The 21,973-nt window shown below is 35.9% G+C and overlaps 2 protein-coding genes across 2 annotated transcripts; both read left to right on the forward strand.

Annotated features, from left to right (window-relative positions):
• Positions 1 to 4,713: 4,713 nt before the first annotated feature.
• LOC130214938 (proteinase-activated receptor 1) lies at positions 4,714 to 7,635 on the forward strand. Its single transcript, XM_056446816.1, has 2 exons — positions 4,714 to 4,771; positions 6,411 to 7,635. The coding sequence occupies exon 2, from the start codon at positions 6,413 to 6,415 to the stop codon at positions 7,457 to 7,459; it is 1,047 nt and encodes a 348-aa protein (XP_056302791.1). The 5' UTR covers positions 4,714 to 4,771; positions 6,411 to 6,412; the 3' UTR covers positions 7,460 to 7,635.
• Positions 7,636 to 12,235: 4,600 nt separating this feature from the next.
• Positions 12,236 to 18,309, forward strand: f2rl1.1 (coagulation factor II (thrombin) receptor-like 1, tandem duplicate 1). Its single transcript, XM_056446382.1, has 2 exons — positions 12,236 to 12,462; positions 16,865 to 18,309. Exons 1-2 carry the CDS (start codon positions 12,396 to 12,398, stop codon positions 17,938 to 17,940), a joined length of 1,143 nt encoding a protein of 380 aa, XP_056302357.1. The 5' UTR covers positions 12,236 to 12,395; the 3' UTR covers positions 17,941 to 18,309.
• Positions 18,310 to 21,973: the final 3,664 nt, after the last annotated feature.

A 21,973-nucleotide genomic window follows, 5' to 3' on the forward strand; every position in this document is an offset into this window, starting at 1 on the left:
AAATGTTGATCCACCAGCTGAGATCAATCAAGGGTTTTCGGAGAAGGTGCCCGAATCTTGTTGCGTTGCTTTCACTGCGTGTTCAGCGCAAATGTCCGCTAAATGTAAAATCTAATACTGTACACATCATCGCCAAAGAAACTCGTCTTTACTAAGTTTACACTGAAACTACGGCTCATAACAAAAAGCAGTATTGCGCTGGTGGTCATCGCGAGAATCCTGCTCTGTCTGCTCATAAATTGGTGCCGCTTTATTCCACAAACAGAGAAAAATGAAGATCAGCTCATAACGGGATGGAGCATTTAAAATGACACAAACCGAAACCAAAACTTAAAGAGTGATAGAAGTGAGACTTTTTTTTGTCCGTTCTTCCTTGAAATTTATATTATTTTGCTATTTAAAGGAATACCATGATATTATACCGTCACCGTTCAAAAGATGAAAAATATTGTGATATTAATTTTAGGTCATATCGCCCACCCCTAATATATATATTTTTCAGAGTTCAGATGCAAAACCCTCTAAATTTATCAGACCTCTTTTCTTGTAAGTGAGCATTTTCTATTAGGCTCTTCTGATTAGGTTCAGAAGTTTGTAATGATAAGGTTATTAGCTGGTAAATAAAATAACTTTTTTCAAAAATGTTACTGTAGACAATTCTTTGGTTTTTAACAAGGTACTTTTCTTTGGCGTCAAAACCAGTTAAATCCACTTCTGCTTTTTTTTTGCAAAAACCTCTAAATTGGGACAAGACTTTAGTTAAAAAATCACTAAAGGTGCACTTAGAAATTATTTTACCAAACATATAACACATTACACAAACCACCTGAAGTTCATTCCGCTGAGGTAACCCCTGATAAACCAGGGACTAAGCTGAAGGAAAATGAATGAATAAAATATGTCAAGTAAATGCATTAAACCATAACATTAAAACTGACATTAATTCAATATTAACAATCTGTTGTCATTTCTGATATTTGGGATTTGGATTTAATGTAAGTAGAGCAATGTAAACAAGCTTGTTAGATTTTAAATAATGTAGTGTAAAAACATTGTGAAACATTAATATCTGTGCATTGCCCATTACTAAAAAGTATATAATTTATTGAAGCAATATAAATAATGTATATTTTTATACATTATATTTATCTTTTAAATCATAGCTTACATTAGCAAAAAAAAACAAAAAAAAAACAAGCTGGGGCTACTGTGCAAAAAAGAGGATGTCTCTCAGAAGCTATACACATATATATATGTATATAAAGAAATGGTCCGATGTAAAGGTGCAGGTTAAAAGGAGAATGGCGGTGCACCATCAAAGTGTGGACCAAACAGGCGGTGGAACAGGGGATGCTGAACTAACACCCTTTGAGGGGAGGGTTGCCTCAATTGTGGGTGACACTTTACTGTCTGGAGTAGTATCCGTGTCTGTGGGAGACACAGATGTATTAGAGGAAAACTTTGTTAGGGCGGTATAGCAGCACCCATATATATATCAGCTGCCCGATCGCCCACTCTACAACTGACCGAGTGCCTGCCAACTTGGAGCCTCATCCCAACCATGCTGTTTGTGAGGATGAATTAATCATGGGTTGACCAAGGCCACCTTGCTACAATATTTGTTAAGCACATTTAAGCATCACATATTATTTGCACATTTATTGAATGGAAAAGTTTCCATAGCAATGTGCGTGGAGTCGATCGCTCCGATTACATCAGGAAAACTGGCAATTACTGCAAATTACACTTTAATCTTTGGCTGGACAACTGCATGGTATGGAAACCTTATATACCTGCTAGACATGCGGATGATCCCATCTCATACAGCTGGCATTGCACGGCTCAAAGATACTTTGTAGTGTGCAATTTAACATAATTGCCTCTAGGAGTCGCCAATGGAAATAAAACAAGCACACACAAGAAATACACGTACACCAGACATGAAGTTGGCATGGACCAACGCACATTCTCACGTTAATTTCATCGTTAGTAAATCCAAACGTGAGCGTGAAATCTGGCTCACGCAAAGTTTTTGTGCGTACGCAGCATTGATACATGAGGCCCCTGGAGCGGATATCCATCAAAAAATCCACATCATCACTTTAAATCTGGGTCTTATGGTGCTACGGATCGACATGGTTAAGGTGCATTGCAAATGGATATTTCAACCAAAAGAAATTTAATATAACCTGTATAGCGTTTTTCTGTGGAACATAAAATAAGATAATTTTATTTAATAAATGTTTAACGGCTTTAGTATAGCAGCATTTCTTTAAATATTTAATGAATATCAGAACCTTTGAAATAGTTTTATAAATATCTCTTGAAATGTCTCAGTGTTGAGCTGACAACTTGACCATTGAATCACATTAGGAGTTATTATTATTATTATTTACAATTCATACAAATGAATGCAGAGTGATTTCTGTCACGTCTTTAAGATCCTTTTAAGATTTTTTTGCTTCACACAAAGGGCCGATTAGTGCACGCATTTTCTCCAAATCATATGGCCATTTCCTCTGAAGCTTTCTATGTGCCTTTTGTTTTCCCAGAATCTGCATTACAATGACAGCAGTCTAATTGCTATAAAATGGGCTGCTAATGATGATTCCAGGATATTATTTAGCCACACATCCTAATTAGGATCTTTGTCAATGAGACTTGAATGCTTTTAGAAGCTTGTGTGCTCTAACTGATGGTATTTTGCTCTGTTTGATTACAGACAGCTATGAGGGCAGCTTTGAATGTACCGAAGAGCAACCTGATGACTATGTGATTCCAGTTCAAACCCAACACTTAAATCCAGTTTTTAAAGGTAAAGGGGTCTCAAGGCATTTTTGCGGACATAAGAAATCTACCAAATTGTGAATGACACAAAACAAAAATTAAAATATTGTTAAACTAATGCATGACACAAATTATTTTTTTAAGATTTAAATAAGCGATGTACTGTAGCATAATATGATTTAAATTGCTTTATATGAAAATAAAGAGCATATCAAGAGCATGTTAAATTGAATTGTGAACCAGATGCCATCAACTGTTCAGATGTTTGTGCTAGCAATGTGTGCAAATTAGCTATTATTTAATTATTTACAGTCATTTGCATATTTAAATCAAAATGTTTTGAAAGGCATACAAAAAATGCAATTCATAATGTAATCAATCAACTGTGGAAGTCTGGTGACAATTATTAGTTAATGTTTCACCCTTTTCATCTGCAGTGTTTTGGCTTAAAGTGTTAGTTCACCCCAAAAAATAAAATTATGTCATTAATTTATCACCCTTGTGTCTTTTCAAACCCCTGAAACCTTCAGACATCTTCACAATACAAATATTTAAGATATTTATGATTGAATCCAAAAGTTCCATCAACCGCAATAGACAACGACTTATTAAAAATCAGGGAAAATACAAAAACAAAAATCTCAAAACAGACCAAATGCCTTAAATTATAATATTATGAAGCTATATAATACTTTTAATTGCATATAAAACGAAAATAACCACTGAGCCACAGTGGTGCCGTATATATGTATACATATGTGGCTCTGTGGTATTATATACAGTTGAAGTCAGAATTATTAGCGCCCTGTTCGTTTTTTCTCCCAATTTCTGTTTAACGGAGAGAAGATTTCTTCAACACATTTCTAAACATAGTAGTTTTAATAACTCATCTCTAATAACTGATTTATTTTATCTTTGTCATGATGACAGTAAATAATATTTGACTAGATATTTTTCAAGACTCTTCTCTCTCTCTCTCTCTAACTATCTATCTGTCTGGTTCTTGAATCTGATTGGCTGATAACTGTGCAATATTCTACAAGTAACAGCACTCGCCCAGCCACTTCACCCTTCACCCTTGTGTATTACTCCGCCCACATACATCAACAAGCAGAGGACACTCTACAGTTTGACAAATATTGCTGCTGTTGGACAACATAATGTAGTTTTGAGGCTTTTTTAGTCTTTATGCAGTTTATATATAGTTTATGCAGGTTATTTATAAGGGTAGTGTCTATTTTAAAATATTTATGATTTCTGAGAGACAGCAGCCATTAGCCTGTCATACTGAGCAGATCAAAGATGGTCGACGTTGTTCATCCACAAGATGGCGACAGAACCGCATTATATGCCCTTAGAGGAGGAAAAAAATACAGCATTATTTTAAACTACAGCTGATCAAATAATTATGAAACAGGTAAGTGACTTTCTAAGTCAATCTCTCTCTTTTGTATGTTGTAGTGCTGTATTTATATACCATAGTAAGTGTAGTGTGTTGAGTGTGGGATATGTGACTCAACTTAAAGTCTTAAAACCGGAGATGACCATCTGTTTCTAATGAGTCTCCTGTTTTCATTACTGCAGTTCAGTAAACAGAAAGAAAGAACAAATGCCTGCATGTGTTTTGCATTTTTCCTTATTGCAAACACAACAGTAATTCCCAATTGCAACGGGAAAATACTGGGAAATGTCTGCAGACTGATGGCACTTATAATCTAAAATGTGAGCAAAATAATTTTCATACTACCACAGCAACATTTTTTTCAAAAAGCACCTAAGCAACAAATTTAGCTATTTTTAACATTCATTTGGCTACTTTTAGCAATGTTTTAAAAGTACCTGAAATCAAAAGAGTAGTAGTGACTGCAGTAATTGTTTTACTAGCTTGTGTGCTCTAACTGATGGTGTTTTGGGGTTACAGAGAGCTCTGGGAGCAGCACTGAATGGACCGATGAGGATACAGGGCTAGGCAACACAAGGCAAGGTAAGTTTATTTCTATAGCACATTTCATACACAATGGTTATCCAATGTGGTTTACATAAACTAGAATAAAAGAAACAAGTATAAGAAATAAAAACAACAAAGAATACAAATGATTAAAAACAGATTACACTGTAGTGGCTATTTTCTTTAAAGAGGCTCTCTCAGTGGTAAAGAAGACAAATTCTTACCCAAAGTGTCTTTTAAGATTTTATTCTTTGCAAAAAAAGTCACACAATCATACATCAACGATGCAGAGTGTGAGAGACGCCAAAACAGAGTGTGTTCTCTTTTTATTTAGTTAGTAATACCCACAAGGTCATCACTGACATACAGGATGAATCACAGTTGCATCAGCGCTTAAACTTCAGTTTTGACCATCTACATTTCATCTTTACATCCCACCCGAACATGTAGCTTGTTAAAGCACCATGTACTTATCCAGATCTTGTCTAATGATAAACCGATGTTAACGTGGTCACACTTGGTCTAACTAAAACAGTACATTCATGGAAGAATAAAAAACAGACCTTTATAATTAGAACAAATAAATATATGAAATGAATGAATTTCCACCACAACACTTTCCAAACAATTTACGATGTAGCGCAAGGCAGGTTCTAGCATCTGCGCCACACTAGCCGCGATGGAAGAAATTGTTTTGCTTTTAGCTTTGCTAAATATGCAGAATTCGCCCAACTTTAAAATGATTTTGAGGTGGAGGGAAAGAGCCGTCATCGCAGCTTGCGCCTATGGTTTATATATGACGTCCTCCACTGACTCATCTCGCCGCAGAGCAAGAAGACAGGTAACTTCGTTTTTTTCTTCTTCTTCTTTTTTTTGAGGTTTTTCGCCTTTATTTGGAAAGGAGAGTAGAGGTTGCAGACAGGAAAGTATTGGGAGCAGAGAGAGGGGAAGGGTAGGCAAAGGACCTCGAGCCGGGAATTGAACTCGGGTCGCCGTGAGCACCATGGTGCTATATGTCGGCGCACTTAACTACTAGGCTATTGGCGCCAACCTTTTTTTATCTATTGGCGCCGACAAGAAGGCAGGTAACTTCTGCCGTCGACCACTGACCACTTTCCTCCTCCATGTTGTTGTTGTTGTTTACCACGTTGAGTTCTCCACACATGCTCTTCCTTCTACATCATTAAACAGCGGAGAAGTACCACAGTGTCGCAAGTATAATGATGTACAAAATGCCTCAATAAATCAGATCTGCCTGTTTACATGATAGTCGCATGGTCACATATCCGATTTATATCTGATTTATTTCCGCATATGAAGGAGGCCTGAAACAGATCTCTGAATATCCGAATGCATGTGTTTGTGTGTGTGTGTGTGTGTGTGTGTGTGTGTGTGTGTGTGTGTGTGTGTGTGTGTTTACGCAGTCATAGAACAGATCCGATCTGTGTCACATATGAGCAAAAAATCAGAATTGGGTCACTTTTATCTGGCAGTGTAAACGGGGCCATAATAACGTCATCACACAACAAAGTTGTCGCATGATTTAGTAACTTTTAACAACAAATTGTTCCGCCTTTAGCAACTTCCTCTGAAAATGAGATGGCAATAATGATGAGAATGTCACACAGGGATTTTGTTTTGTTGACAGATCCTTTCTGTCCTCTGCCTCCTTTAGGAATGTTGGTATACTTTTCACCACCAATTAAACAGTCACTTTGTAGACGCAAGATCCGTATCAAAACTACACCAATCCCTGACCCATCGCACACCTTGGTTGACGCTGTTAAGTTCCTGAAAAGCCCGCTGGTCACACGCTTCATGCCGTCCTTCTACATCATCATCATCCTCATCAGTTTGCCTCTGAACGCTTTGGCTTTGGTGACGTTCACCTGCAGGATCAGAGAAAAGAAACCAGCTGTGATCTACATGTCTCACCTGGCGTGTGTGGATCTGCTCTTCGCCCTGCTGCTGCCACTGAAGATCCACTACCAGCTGAACGCTTCTGATTGGCTGTTTGGTGAGGCGGCGTGTCGTGTGCTCACTGCAGCTTATTACTGCTACATGTACTGCTCCATACTGCTGATGATGTGCATGAGTGTGGACAGACTGCTGGGTGTTGCGCTTCCTGTTGCTTCTTTAAGCTGGAGAAATGCGAGGAAAGCCTCATTCATATGTGCATTAGTCTGGCTGCTGGCGCTCGCTGGTACTGTGCCACTGCTTTTAAAGAGACAAACAGTTAAGATTGAGGATGTGGGGATCACTTGTCATGATATGATGAATGCCAGTGACAAAGCATTGTCGTATTATGCATACCTGTTCTTCATCCTCTCCTGCCTGTATTTCTTTGTGCCGCTGGTCATCACTTTAGTGAGCTACTCCACCATCATATATGTGCTCAGTGTAAAGTCCGACCGCATTTCTTCATCTTTCTCCAACAAAAGGAGAGCTGTGATCATGACTATTTCTGTGCTGATTGAGTTTGTGGTGTGTTTTGCTCCAACCAATGGCATCTTGCTGTATCACTGCATTTGTTTAGCAAAAAGAGGTGAAACCGGTGAAGGAAATTCATCATATGCTGCTTACATGCTGGCTGTGTGTTTGGGGAGCGCAAGTGTTTTTCTGGACCCTCTTTTGTACTACTATGGTTCATCTCATTACAGACAGCTGATCAAATCTGTGTTTTGGTGCAAGAAGATAAAAAAAAGGAGCCATCATCAACCATAGCTCACACACAGCAAGAAAATAAAAAGCTGCATCCGTTGGTTGCTTTATCATAGGTGATGTATTTGCCTGCAGGCTATTCAACAACATAAGAAGTGTACGTTCAGTATCTTTGTATGAACAAATTAACCATATAAACCTAAGATGTCATGTCTGTATAACATATATATTAGTCTTCACCTCTCAGTCAGTTTGTAAACATAAGAAAAACCACACAGAGCAACACGAGAGGCAGCCCGAGGAGACTGTATTGTCACCCTCTTGAAAAGTGCCTTTGGCCAGGGTGCCTTTCCAGTTACAGCTTCACTGGAGTGGGACTCTGTCCATGGCAGCATTATAAAAATAACCTCTGAGAATATATTTTAGTCCCTAGGGTTTAGTCCCTTTATTAATCACGGGTCGCCACAGTGGAATGAACCACCAACTTATCCAGCATATGTTTTAGACAGCGGATGTCCATCCAACTGCAACCCATCACTGGGAAACATCCATACACACTCATTCACACACATACACTATGGACTATGGATGTCTTTATACATGTCTTTGGACTTGTAGGGGAAACCGGAGTACCCGGAGGAAATCCATGCAAACATGGGGCCAACTGACCCAACCGAGGCTCAAACCAGCGACCTTCTTGCTGTGAGGTGATTGTGCTACCCACTGTGCCACCTGTATTTATTTGCTAAATTAATAATAATGTGAAAAGCAAAACTTGAAAACATTGTACTAAGTAATTACATTTTTAATATAGAAGATATGCTGATGTCACTTCCGGGAAGGAAGAAGTTGTCTCATGAAGATGGAAGCAAGAAGTTTTTTTTCAGATAAGTTGTTATTAAAACTTTTTGTCTTCTGTTACTGTCATTCAAATCCCAATTATTCAAAGAAAGAAATAAGACAAGAAGTGACGGATGATGGCACAAATAACTATAGTCTTATCTCCATTACATAATGTTGGTGTGTCACTATGGCTATTTTAGTGCTTCTCTACCATGCTTGATTGATTTTATAATTGTTGTATTGTTTTTATCTATCTATCTATCTATCTATCTATCTATCTATCTATCTATCTATCTATCTATCTATCTATCTATCTATCTATCTATCTATCTATCTATCTGTCTGTCTGTCTGTCTGTCTGTCTGTCTGTCTGTCTGTCTGTCTGTCTGTCTGTCTGTCTGTCTGTCTGTCTGTCTGTCTGTCTATCCATCCATGCGTCCATCCATCCATCTATCCAACCATCCATCCATCCAAATATCCATCTATCTATTCATCCATCTATCTATCTATATATCCATCTATCTATCCATATATCCATCCATCCATTCATCTATATATCCATCTATCTATCCATCCATCCATCCATCCATCCATCCATCTATTTATTCATCGCTCTATCCATTCATATATCCAACCATCCGTCCGTCCATCTTTCCCTCCCCCTCCATCCATCCATCCATCCATCTATCTATCCATCCATCCGTCCGTCCGTCTGTCTGTCTGTCTGTCTGTCCGTCCTTACCCCCCTCCATCTATCTATCTATCTATCTATCTATCTATCTATCTATCTATCTATCTATCTATCTATCTATCTATCTATCTATCTATCTATCTATCTATCTATCTATCTATCTATCCATCCATCCATCCATCCATCCATACATCCATCCATCTATTTATTCATCGCTCTATCCATTCATATATCCATCCATCCGTCCGTCCATCTTTCCCTCCCCCTCCATCCATCCATCCATCTATCCATCCATCCATCTATCTATCTATCTATCCATCCATCCGTCCGTCCATCTGTCTGTCTGTCCGTCCTTACCCCCCTCCATGTATCTATCTATCTATCTATCTATCTATCTATCTATCTATCTATCTATCTATCTATCTATCTATCTATCTATCTATCTATCTATCTATCTATCTATCTATCTATCCATCCATCCATCCATCCATCCATCTATCCACCTACCTACCTATCTAATTCTGGAGCCTTTCCACATGAAAAGAACCTATATAAACATGTATGTTTTAATATTGGTTTTGGTTTATGTTTTTAATTTATGTGACATAAAATTGGCTGTTTTTTTATATTGAGCTTTAAAGGGTTTTTTGCATTCCATAGAGCAAACAGTATATGTGTAACATTTGTTTTTGTTTTTTTACAGTTTTTCTCAGTGGCTTTGGTGCATTTCTCACACTATTTACATTTGCACAACAGTTAATGCATTTCTCAAAACAATTAGTACAAACTGCAAAACCTAGTTGATAACCTGCAAAAGTGTGTCACTTGCTCAAAATGGAGATTTCATTCCTCAAAAACAAGTATTGATGTCAATGAAAGTGTCATCAAGATGAAAAGTCCTGACACCATTGCTTATGAACAAGATGGTCAAATGGCTTTGTCATGTTTCATATTATGACAGTTTACTCTGTACATTTATTCCAATGCAAAACAGTCAGATTTTGGTGACACTTCCTGAAAAAGCTCAAGACAGCACTATATTTACTAGTGTTATTTGCACGGCCATTTGAAAACCTCAGTAAAGTTAGACATCACAGCATGTAGTGAGGTATCCGAGTACAAGACACTGAATATGTATGTTTCACAGTTTTACTGCATTTGCTCTTTACAATTATAATTTATTCACAGCATTGTGCAAAAGAATAAATACACCCTTATTTACAACAAACAGAAACGTCCTTTGGGTAGAGCGGTGAACAACTGTAAACAATATTGCAGTACATATTGGAACTGAACCTACAACATACACAGGTCTGTAAATCATTCATGAAATTGTTCAATTTAGAAGACTTTTTCAGGAATTTTTTTTTATTTAATAAAAATTGCTTGACAGATCTTGACAACTTGTTCAACATTTTTGTATGCCATAAGCAAATGATAATGTTTAAAAAAAAGTCTTGTATGAAAGCAATTGATGCATGTCCAAAAGCATTTGCAATTTGTGGGAAGGAATGAGAAACTGCTACTATGATGTGCACAAATGACTGATTGTTTTGAGAAATGCATTAACTGTTGTGCAAATGTAAATAGTGTTGTGAGAAATGCACCAAAGCCACTGAGAAAAACTGCAGAATAATATTTTAGTCACAGAACATCTTTAGAAATAGAAAGTTACTGATCACCCTTGCTATCTCTTGACAATAATAATACATCAGTTTGTAATTGAACTCGATTTGTAACATTGAGATTGTTGCATAAATGTAGACATCTGCCCCGCATTTAGTTGTATAACTGGGTTTTATTTTATTATTATTATTTTATTACTTCTTTAAGGGTTGTTAGATATGTTTATAAAATGTAAATACGTTAATTAAATCATAAATAAAGAAGAAATCGAAAGATGACACGTTTAAATTAATCCAAAATATTGCGAAACAAATTGCAAACCAGAGAATTTCAACTAAATTTTAAACATTTTTTGCTTCTCTTAAATTTTGCTCTTTTTAAATTTTGTATTTAATATTTTCCTCTTCCATATAAATTTGAGTGTACTCATTTTGGACCGTTATTGTAACTTATTGTGTTAGATTAGCTCCAGATTTGGCTTCAGTACTGACTAATCTAATGTTTAAGCACAAATATAATACTGTAAAGCTTTCTTTAGAAGATATGAATTTAAATAGTGGATTTATAAGGGGTGTACTACGCCTATATGCTGAGCATTGTATGTGTGTTGGTCTGGCTGAAAAAAGGCTGTAATAAAGCAATCCTCTAGGTGGCAGTGTTCATCCATATATCTGTCCAACACAAACTACACATTGCAGGCTGTCTTTTAATGCAGTCTAAGTTTGATAACAAAAGAAATGGACTGACACAGTGTTAATTAAATTAGAAATCTCCCTTCAGAGTGGTACCAATTCATTTTCCAAACCAAATAATTAAACATTAGTTATAATAAATGGCATTTCGGCAGAAAGTAGAGCTCTTGGACTGAATTGAACTGAAGTTACTTTGTTTCTTAGGGTGAATTTGGGTAATCTGGGACATTGGGTAATTTTAATCCTATTCAGAACAGAAGAAATAGCAAAGTGAAAAGATAAAACAGGAATCTCAGTATTGTTTTCTTCATTTTTCTGTGTAATACTGACAAGTTCATGGAAGATAGTCTATCATAAGCTGCAATATTACGCGTCATTAATATTAACAAGGCAGCGGAGTGATATCTCCATAACAGAAAAGATCATGAATATGTTGTTGACAATGTTGTTGACCGTAAAGAAATGGTGCTAATGTCTGTCTATCTATCTATCTATCTATCTATCTATCTATCTATCTATCTATCTATCTATCTATCTATCTATCTATCTATCTATCTATCTATCTATCTATCTATCTATCTATCTATCTATCTATCTATCTATCTATCTATCTATCTATCTATCTATCATCTGTCTATCTGTCTGGCTGGTGTAATACTGACAAGTTTATGGAAGATCTCCTATAAATCTCCTATATATTAGTCTATATCATTCGATTCATTATTACGCGTCATTACTGATAACGAGACAGCGGATTGATATCTCCATAAGAGGTCATGAATATGTTGTTGATTAAGGTTTTTATTGGGCACATGTTGTTTTATTAAATATTGTACTTTTATTTGATCATTTTACATTCATCTTGTAGCGCTTTTGTTATGAGAAAAACTCATTATTATTATTAATATTATTATTATTATTATCATTATTATTATTATTATTATATTTAAGTTACGTATAGGCCTGTATAAAAATATGTAAAACTATGCATATGCGTCGTGCCGGACCGAAGGGCGTGTCCCAGGTAAAGTCACATGACTGATGGACGCCGAGTTCCACACCTGTCTATAAAAAGCGGACACTGTTTACAGTCGTATAAGCATTATATCAGATCATTTCAGTATTTCCACTCAGTTTCGCAGGAATAATGGCGCACAGACTGATCTGGATTTCGGCTTTGCTTCTGTTTGTCTGCGTGAACCTGTCTAGTCAAAGTAAGAATTTGTTTTCTTGTTTACGTTTAATGAGGATGTCTCGCCGCACCAGATTGTAATGCTAGAAAACGCAGTTGATTAAAATGGAAAGGGAGAATGATGCACTGTTAAGCAGATATCTACTATTTATTTACTTTAAGGTTTATGTCAAAATCTAATAATGGTTGTAAAATTTAGTTTTCCCATTCATAATCTCTTACTGTTTCTGTGACCTTGTCAAAATCAATTTGACATAAATAAATGAAGAGATAGCCCTGCTGAATGTCTATAATTCTGTTTAGTATTCAATTTATTATAGTGATGTTAAACATCTATCTGTCTATCTATCTATCTATCTATTTATCTTTGAGGTAAAGTTGGTTTTATATTCACACATTCAGATTTTCTCCTAATTTAATTTCAGAAAAGCAAACTCTAAATAGTCAAAACATTATGGCAGTCAATGACAATGAAAGTACACCGTTCTTTGTAGTCAAATAAATAGTGCTAATGTTGTTTTGAAGTCATACTTCCATCTCATTTCAGAACAAATATTCAAAGTATCATGGTTAAGGCTATAGGGAACATGTCACAAGTTGTCATTGAATGAATATGCAAATATAAAACTAACTCCATCCATTCATCCATCCATAGAGGTAAAGTTGGTTTTATATTCGCATATTCATTCATTTAGCAGTCTCTATATTGTTTACCATGTTACTTTGAATATTTGATCGGAATTAGCATGCAAGTCTGACTTCTAAACAACATCTATCTATCTATCTATCTATCTATCTATCTATCTATCTATCTATCTATCTATCTATCTATCTATCTATCTATCTATCTATCTGTCTGTGTTCAGTAGTTCACACCTTGCTATTATTATGTGTCATTTACAGCCATAAAACTACACTTTTTTTTGTGTGTGTAATACAAGAATTAAAATTGTAAATATAATCGTGTCAGAATGAATGCAAATGAATAGGCCCATGTCATAATTAAAATTAAAGTATACCTGTATTTACTATAAGGATTCAGTTGTCTGTAAAGCTGCTGATACGTAAATCAATTTATGTTTTATTTATATAATAATATGCTGGGGTGGCACCTTGGCTCAGTGGTTAGCACTGTCACTTCACAGCAAGAAGGTTGCTTGTTTGAGTCCCGGCTGGGCCAATTGGCATTTCTGTGTGCATGTTCTCCCTATGTTTGTGTGGGTATCCACCGGGTGCTCCAGTTTCCCCCACAGTCCAAAGAATGAAATGAATTGGATGACTAAATTGGCCATAGTGAGTGTGTAAGGGTGTTTCCTAGTACTGGGTTGCCACTGGATAGGCATCCACTGCGTAAAACATATGCTGGATAAGTTGGCGGTTCATTCCGCTGTGGTGACCCCTGATAGATAAGGGACTAAGCCAAAGGAAAATGAATGATTGAATGAATATTCTGTTGTCAGAATTGCATGTTTCAGAGATATCGTAAGTAAATCTATCCATCCATCTATCCATCCATGCGTCCATCTATCTATCTATCTATCTATCTATCTATCTATCTATCTATCTATCTATCTATCTATCTATCTATCTATCTATCTATCTATCTATCTGTCTATCTGTCTGTCTGTCTGTCTGTCTGTCTGTCTGTCTATCCATCCATGCGTCCATCCATCCATCTATCCAACCATCCATCCATCCAAATATCCATCTATCTATTCATCCATCTATCCATTCATTTATCATTTGTTTGGTAGAACGACTCTTTACTTAATTCATATAAATACTTGACAATTTAATCTTGCAGTATAAAAAATAGTCCAAGTACTTATTCGCAAATGCATCAAAGACTACAATATATGAGAAATATTCTGATGCGACAAGTGTAAACTTGATGGGTTTATATTAAGGACAGATTTTTGTTCATTCACCTTATTTACTTTTATTTAGTATTTTTATCTATTTAGTTTCATGACTATTGTATATATTAAAGGTTTTAATTGTGTTGAATTATAGACAATTTGTGAATTTGGTGATGGATTTTTGATTACTGCTCTCCATGTTAGCGTAGTCAATGTTTTCAAGCAATTTGATTTACCAAAGTAAATCAATCGCACATCCAATTTCACATCTGTCACATCGATAATGGAGAGATCTCACATCCATAACCAAGCTTTTTCCTTATTAAATGCAAAAATATAAAATCAGGCATTTTTATTCTACAGAAAGCCAACTCTTATCCTTTTGATTAGCATTATTTCTTTTGGGTTGTGCAGTTTAATTCACTGAATTTCTGAATGTCGTATGCTGTAAACTTACTAACTTTTTGGTCACATCCATAACGCATGTTTATTTTCCTCATTTAAAATAAAAAATGCTTACAGATTGATATGTTTCTGCTCCCATAACCCTGTGGTTAGTAGTATTAGAAAATATAAAGAGATGTTTCAATATAATGTTAACATACTTTTATTCATTCATTTTCTTTTCGGCTTGGTCCCTTTATTTATCGGGTGGTCGGGTCACCACAGCGGAATGAACCGCCAACTTATCCAGCTTATGTTTTACACAGCGAATGCCCTTCCAGCTGCAACCCATCTCCGGGAAACATCCATACACACTCATTCACTACGGACAATTTAGCCTACCCAATTCACCTATACCGCATGTCTTTGGACTGTGGGGTAAACTGGAGTATCCGGAGGAAACCCGCGCGAACGCACGGAGAACACCAGCGACCTTCTTGCTGTGAGGTGACAGCACTACCTACTGCACCACCGCGTGGCCTAACATATACTTTGTATGTGAATATTTATGCTTCAAGTTTTTACTGCAAATGTCACATCCATAGTGCTGGAATTGCTCACATGGGAATACTCATGAGATCACGTTATTCTATCTGTCTGTCTGTCTAATGTTTTATCCAGTGGTGGAAAGAGCACTGAAAAACCATACTCCAGTAAAAGTACCTTTACTTGACAAAATGTATTGCAAGTAGAGTAAAAGCATCTGTTTAAAATATTACTCAAAGTATGAGTAAAAAGTAGACCTTTCAAAAGTACTCAGGAGTAGTGAGTAATACGCTGTTAAAAGCTGATGCATTTACATGTCATTTGTGGATGTGTGCAAACGTAAAATTCTGTAGTGCATTTCGTTAATGCCCAGCAGGCATACAACGTCATAAGACGTTAATATTAGGGTAGATTTAAGCCACAGTTACACTAGAGTTTGAACTTTCGTCATTCTGTCGTACGGCGCTGCGAAAAGGGGCGGGATTAAACAAGATGATTAGACATTAAAAAAAGCGAACAATTGGTCCATGTTTTAAACTTCTGTCCAGAGAGGTCATGTTTTGATCCTCAATTGGTCTCACGCTAGCTTATGATGCAATTTCGCAGGTCAGAGTTTACCAAGCTTGAACTTTCCAACGCAGTGAACTTTGAAACTTGACGCACTAACTTAGGTTTCTGGTCTTCCGCGTTCGCATGCAGATGAATGGAAGTCTGTGGGGAGAAAAGTGCAGTGGGACCGCAGCTTTAAGTTGTGATGTCAGGTGAATGTTATTTTTATAATTATAGTTATAATTTATGTCCAATAATGATGTGAAATGACGTTGATATTTGGTTGATTTTAGGTTGTTAGAAAGTGACCAAAATCCAACGTCGAACCAACAACTTAAACCAACGTCATATTGACATCAAATACTGACAATTATTTGTGAGGTGTGTCAACCAAAATCCAACCACTGATAGACATAATAGCGGTAAGGTTCACACCAACCCCAAGCTGTAACACCATTAGATGTTGATTTTTAGGTTGAACGTCAGACCTTGACGTCAGCCTGATGTTGGGTTCTGATGTGAACCGGATTTTCATTTCCAAACAAAATGCAACGTCCCAACAATGTTGGTGTACAATGCCAGTCTGATGTCATGTTGATGTCTTGTGCCTGCTGGGTGTTTAAGGCCATTTTGGTCATCATACAGTAAACATCCATCAGTGACGTGCATCTAAACAGTCTCTGGACATCTTTTGGACATTTTAATGCATCCAAACAATCTGCTGCAATTAGAAATCACCCATGTTTTGAGGTAGATCATTCGGATGCGATTTACCTTCAAATCTTCTGATCTACCTTCTTTGATTGGACAGGAATCACAGGACTGATTTTTCTAATCCTCATAGACAGGAAAAAATAAAGTAGTGACAGCAGGTTGAAGGAAAGTAGTGGAGTCAAAGTACCGATACTGCACTAAAAATATACTCAAGGGAAAATAAAAGTACACATTTGTAAAACTACTTAGTAAATTACATTGCCTGATTTAAAACTACTCAATTACAGTCATTTGAGTTTTTATAATTTGTTACTTTACACCACTGGTTTTATCTAACCATCTAATACCCCTTCTATCTGTCTCTGTGTTTAGCAAACGTTAAGCCTGAATGGGATCGAGGCTTTACTGGTGAAGAAACTAAGGAAGGAGTATCGGTGACCTCCACTGCTCTTGGTGTATTGAACAGCAAGCTCACGCAGATCTTCTTCCCAGTGCTCTACATCATCGTCTTCAGTGTGGGCTTGCCCACCAATGCCATGGCCATCTGGGTGTTTCTCTTTAGAACCAAGAAGAAGCACCCATCATCCATTTTTATGGCCAACCTTGCACTGGCCGACCTTCTCTTTGTAATCTGGATCCCTCTGAAAATCGCGTATCATTTTAACGGGAATAATTGGATCTACGGAGAAGCCATGTGTAAAGTGCTAGTAGGGTTTTTCTACGGCAATATGTACTGCTCGACGGCTTTCATCGCGTGCATTAGCGTCCAGAGATACTGGGCCATCGTGCATCCACTTTCCCAGCAGAAGAGGAACAACAGGTTGGCAGTGTGTGTGTCTGTGTGTGTGTGGCTGGTCGTGTGGGCTATAACCGTGCCTCTGTATCTCTACGACCAGACCGTGAAGGTCACCAACATGGATATAGTCACCTGCCATGATGTCACTCGACCCAGCCAATCACGCTACCCTTGCATCTACTTCCTGACCATGGGAGTTGTGGGATTTGTAGTTCCCTGCCTAGTGTGTATAGTGTCAAACGTGCAGATGCTGCGTGCCCTGAAGAGCTCAATGAATGATCCCAGCATCGTTCAGAAGAGAAAAAAGGCTATCATCCTTATTGTGACGGTCCTGGTGATGTTTCTAGTGTGCTTCACACCTAGTAACATCATGGTGATCGTGCATTACGCTCTGCTGTTTAATGGAGTGAAGAACAGCGGGTATGGTTTCTACATCACCACGCTGTGCTTGGCCAGTCTGAACAGCTGTGTTGATCCATTTGTATATTATTTTATCTCAGATGAGTTCAGGGAGCATGTAAGAAACACTTTTCTTTGCCGAAGCGAGCGCACTGCGCAGAGAATGAGAGTTTCTTTCAGTGCGCTGAAGTATTCGAAGAAAAGCAGCACGTACACATCAGACTCTGGAAACACACAGAGCAGTTCCTATTGAGAATGACTACAGAGAGTGTGAACTGTTTTTAAAATCTCAGTCTGAAATGCTGAGCTTGTTTTGTAACATGCTTGTAAGGACCTGATAAGTTTCTGAAACATGCACTGACTAATGGAAAATGAATTAATGAACTAATAAATGTGTTTTTCTGTGATTTTTACCTTTGTTTTTATATTTACGCTGTAAATAATATCCATAAATAAACATTTTGTTTTTGTATTTCGTGATTTCAGGTTTTTCCCACATTTATTTATGCTTTCGAATTGCATTATGGAATTGGATTGCATCCTTTCCTCCAGGAACTTTTAATGTTGAAATGTTTGAAAGTACCTTTTATTGACGTTTTTAATAATTTACATTGTACAGTGATGTAAATTACTCAAAAAAAAAAAAAAAAAAAAAAAAAAAAAAAAAAGCACACTGCAAAAAAAATGTGTTTCTTACTTGGATTTTTTTTTTGTGTGTCCTGTTTCTTGTCTAAATTCTTAAATCAAGAAGCATTTTCTAGACCAAAAAATATAATCTTGGTTTAAGAAATAATATGCCAAAATGAAGTGAGTTTTTCCTTAATAATCAGCTAAATAATCAGCCAATGGGGTGAGCAAAATAATATTATGGCAAAACGAAGAGCAAGATTATTTTGCTCATCCCATTGGCTGATTACTTGGCTTGTTTTAAAGAAAACTTAATTTTGACATATTATTTCTTAAAACAAAACAATGTTTTTATTTGTCTAGAAAATGCTTCTTGATTTTAATAATTTTGAGATATTTGGAGTAGAGTTTTTGTGTTGTTTCCAAGTAAGAAAAGCATTTTTTGCAGTGTAGCAAACTCCCAGTACTTTTCAGTCATTTTAAATACTTCATATGTAATTTCTTCTACATTATATTGTTTCAAACAACTAAAATGTGAATAAAAGTCAATTGCACAGTTACATTTTCAATATCAAAAGTCTACAGAGCACAGATAAATTTCCCATATTGCAATTCACAACCATAAATAAACAGAACAAAACAGTGAATCAAGAAATACAGATATTATTTACAGTGTAATTTAATCTCTATTAAATATTCTTGACGTTTGATGACACAGTCCAACATGCACTGACTAATGGAAAATGAATTAATGAACTAATAAATGTGTTTTCCTATGATTTTTACCTTTTGTTTTTATATTTACGCTGTAAACAACATCCATAAATAAACATTTTGTTTTTGTATTTCGTGATTCAGGTTTTTCCCACATTTATTTGTGCTTTCGAATTGCATTATGGAATTGGATTGAATCCTTTCCTCCAGGAACTTTTAATGTTGAAATGTTTGAAAGTAACTTTTATTGACGTTGTTGATAGTTTACGTTGTACAGTGTTGTAAATTACACACAAAAAACCAGCACACTGCAAAAACTGGGTTTGTTTCTTGGATTTTTTTTTGTCCTGTTTCTTGTCTAAATATCTAAATTCTTAAATCAAGAAGCATTTTCTAGACAAGCAAAACATATAATCTTGGTTTAAGAAATAATATGCCAAAATAAAGTGAGTTTTTCCTTAAAACAAGCTAAATTATAAGCCAATGGGGTGAGCAAAATAATATCATGTCAAAACAAAGAGCAAGATTATTTTGCTCATCCCATTGGCTGATTATTTAGCTTGTTTTAAGGAAAAACTCACTTAATTTTGACATATTTCTTAAAACAAAACAATGTTTTTATTTGTCTAGAACAGGGGTCACCAATCTCGGTCCTGGAGGGCCGGTGTCCCTGCAGGTTTTAGCTCCAACTTGCCCCAACATACCTACCTGGATATTTCAAGCATACCTTGATTAGCTTGTTCAGGTGTGTTTGATAGGGTTGGAGCTAAACTCTGCAGGACACCCGCCCTCCAGGAACAAGTTCGGTGACCCCTGGTCTAGAATATGCTTCTTGATTTTAATAATTTTGAGATATTTGGAGTAGAGTTTTTGTGTTGTTTCCAAGTAAGAAAAGCATTTTTTGCAGTGTAGCAAACTCCCAGTACTTTTCAGTCATTTTAAATACTTAAATATATAATTTCTTACACATTATATTGTTTCAAACAACTAAAATGTGAATAAAAATCAATTGCACAGTTACATTTTCAATATCAAAAGTCGACCACATGGATAAAGTTTCCATAATGCAATTCACAACCATAAATAAACTGTGAATCAAGAAATACAGATATTATTTACAGTGTAATTTAATCTCTGTTAATTATTCTTGTCCATATGTTAAGCTGTCACACATAAAGGTTTCAAAACAGCACTGCTTGGAATGCAGAGACGTTCGATGACACAGTCCGACATGCACTGACTTAAGGAAAATGAAGTAATTGTCCAATAAATGTGTTTTCCTATGATTTTGACCTCTGTTTTTATATTTACACTGTAAATAACATCCATAAATAAACATTTTGTGTTTGTATTTCGTGATTCAGGTTTTTCCCACATTTATTTATGCTTTCGAATTGCATTATGGAATTGGATTGCATCCTTTTCTCCAGGAACTTTTAATGTTGAAATGTTTGAAAGTAACTTTTATTGATGTTTTTAATAGTTTACATTGTACAGTGATGTAAATTACACACAAAAAACCAGCACACTGCAAAAAAATGTGTTTGTTTCTTGGATTTTTTTTGTCCTGTTTCTAGTCTAAATATCTAAATTCTTAAATCAAGAAGAATTTTCTAGCCAAGCAAAACATATAATCTCGTTTTAAGAAAACAAATGTCAAAATAAAGTGAGTTTTTCCTTAAAACAAGCTAAATAATCAGCCAATGGGGTGAGCAATATAATATTATGTCAAAACGAAGAGCAAGATTATTTTGCTCACCACATTGGCTGATTATTTAGCTTGTTTAATGAAGAACTCACTTAATTTTGACATATTATTTTCTAAAACAAGACCATGTTTTTTTTACTTGTCTAGAAAATGCTTCTTGATTTAAGAAGTTTTAGATATTTGGACTAGAAACAGGACAAAAAGTCAAGTAAGTAAAGTACTTTTCAGTTACTTTAAAGACTTAATATATAATTTCTTATACATTATATTGTTTCAAACAACTAAAATGTGAATAAAAATCAATTGCACAGTTACATTTTCAATATCAAAAGTCGACCACATGGATAAAGTTTCCATAATGCAATTCACAACCATAAATAAACAGAAAAAACTGTGAATCAAGAAATACAGATATTATTTACAGTTTAATTTAATCTCTGTTAAATATTCTTGTCCATATGTTAAGCTTTGTTAAAAAGAAACTCATAAAGGTTTCAAAACAGCACTGCTTGGAATGCAGTGTGGTTTGATGATGTGGTCGGTCAACATGGAAATGTTGTTATTAGTGTTTGCAATACGTCACTAGTTACAGGTTGCCTCAAGTTAGGAGTGCAAACATGGAATTTTTGTTATGTTGTTGCTGTCTGTCTGGTTTAGTGGGATTTCGTAGAAACTCTTAAAGCCATAATTCACCCAAAATGAAAATGGACTCGTCCTCAAGTGGTTCTATACCTTTATGAGTTCCCTTCTTTTGTTGAACACAAAATATGATAGCATAGTAGTAAACAAATACTATGAAAATCAAATGTTTTTACAAAGCTTTTTGTGTTAAACAGAACAAAGAAACTCAAACAGGTTTGGAACAAGTCAATGGAATGTAAATAATGACAAAATGTGCATTTATAGGTGACCTATTCCTTTAAATGACCTTTAATCTTGATCTCTTTTAGTGCACTGAAGTTGACTGAATAAATGAAGCTGTTATTTGAAACATTTGCATTTATTTCCATTTACACAGACGCACATATGAATATGAATTGTTCACACATCATAATTCACAATATCAGATGTGTGAATGTATGACCAACAAGCATAACCTCTGTGAGATCTATTCTGAAGCACTGAAAGCTGGAACAGCAGCATTTACTGTGTGATTTTTATGTATAATCTTAAACACACTTGTTTCTTTGAAGACCCATGCCTCCACTTGTTTTCAGAGCACATGTATATTTTTATC

This window comes from Danio aesculapii, chromosome 21, assembly GCF_903798145.1.
Source record: "Danio aesculapii chromosome 21, fDanAes4.1, whole genome shotgun sequence".
NCBI lineage: Eukaryota > Metazoa > Chordata > Actinopteri > Cypriniformes > Danionidae > Danio > Danio aesculapii.

Excerpts from the sequence above, each read along its gene's own strand:
- LOC130214938 (XM_056446816.1), top strand. The coding sequence starts at position 6,413 with ATGTTGGTATACTTTTCACCACCAATTAAACAGTCACTTTGTAGACGC.
- f2rl1.1 (XM_056446382.1), top strand. The coding sequence starts at position 12,396 with ATGGCGCACAGACTGATCTGGATTTCGGCTTTGCTTCTGTTTGTCTGC. Across the intron at positions 12,463-16,864 it reads CGTGAACCTGTCTAGTCAAA|CAAACGTTAAGCCTGAATGG; the intron begins GTAAGAATTTGT and ends CTCTGTGTTTAG.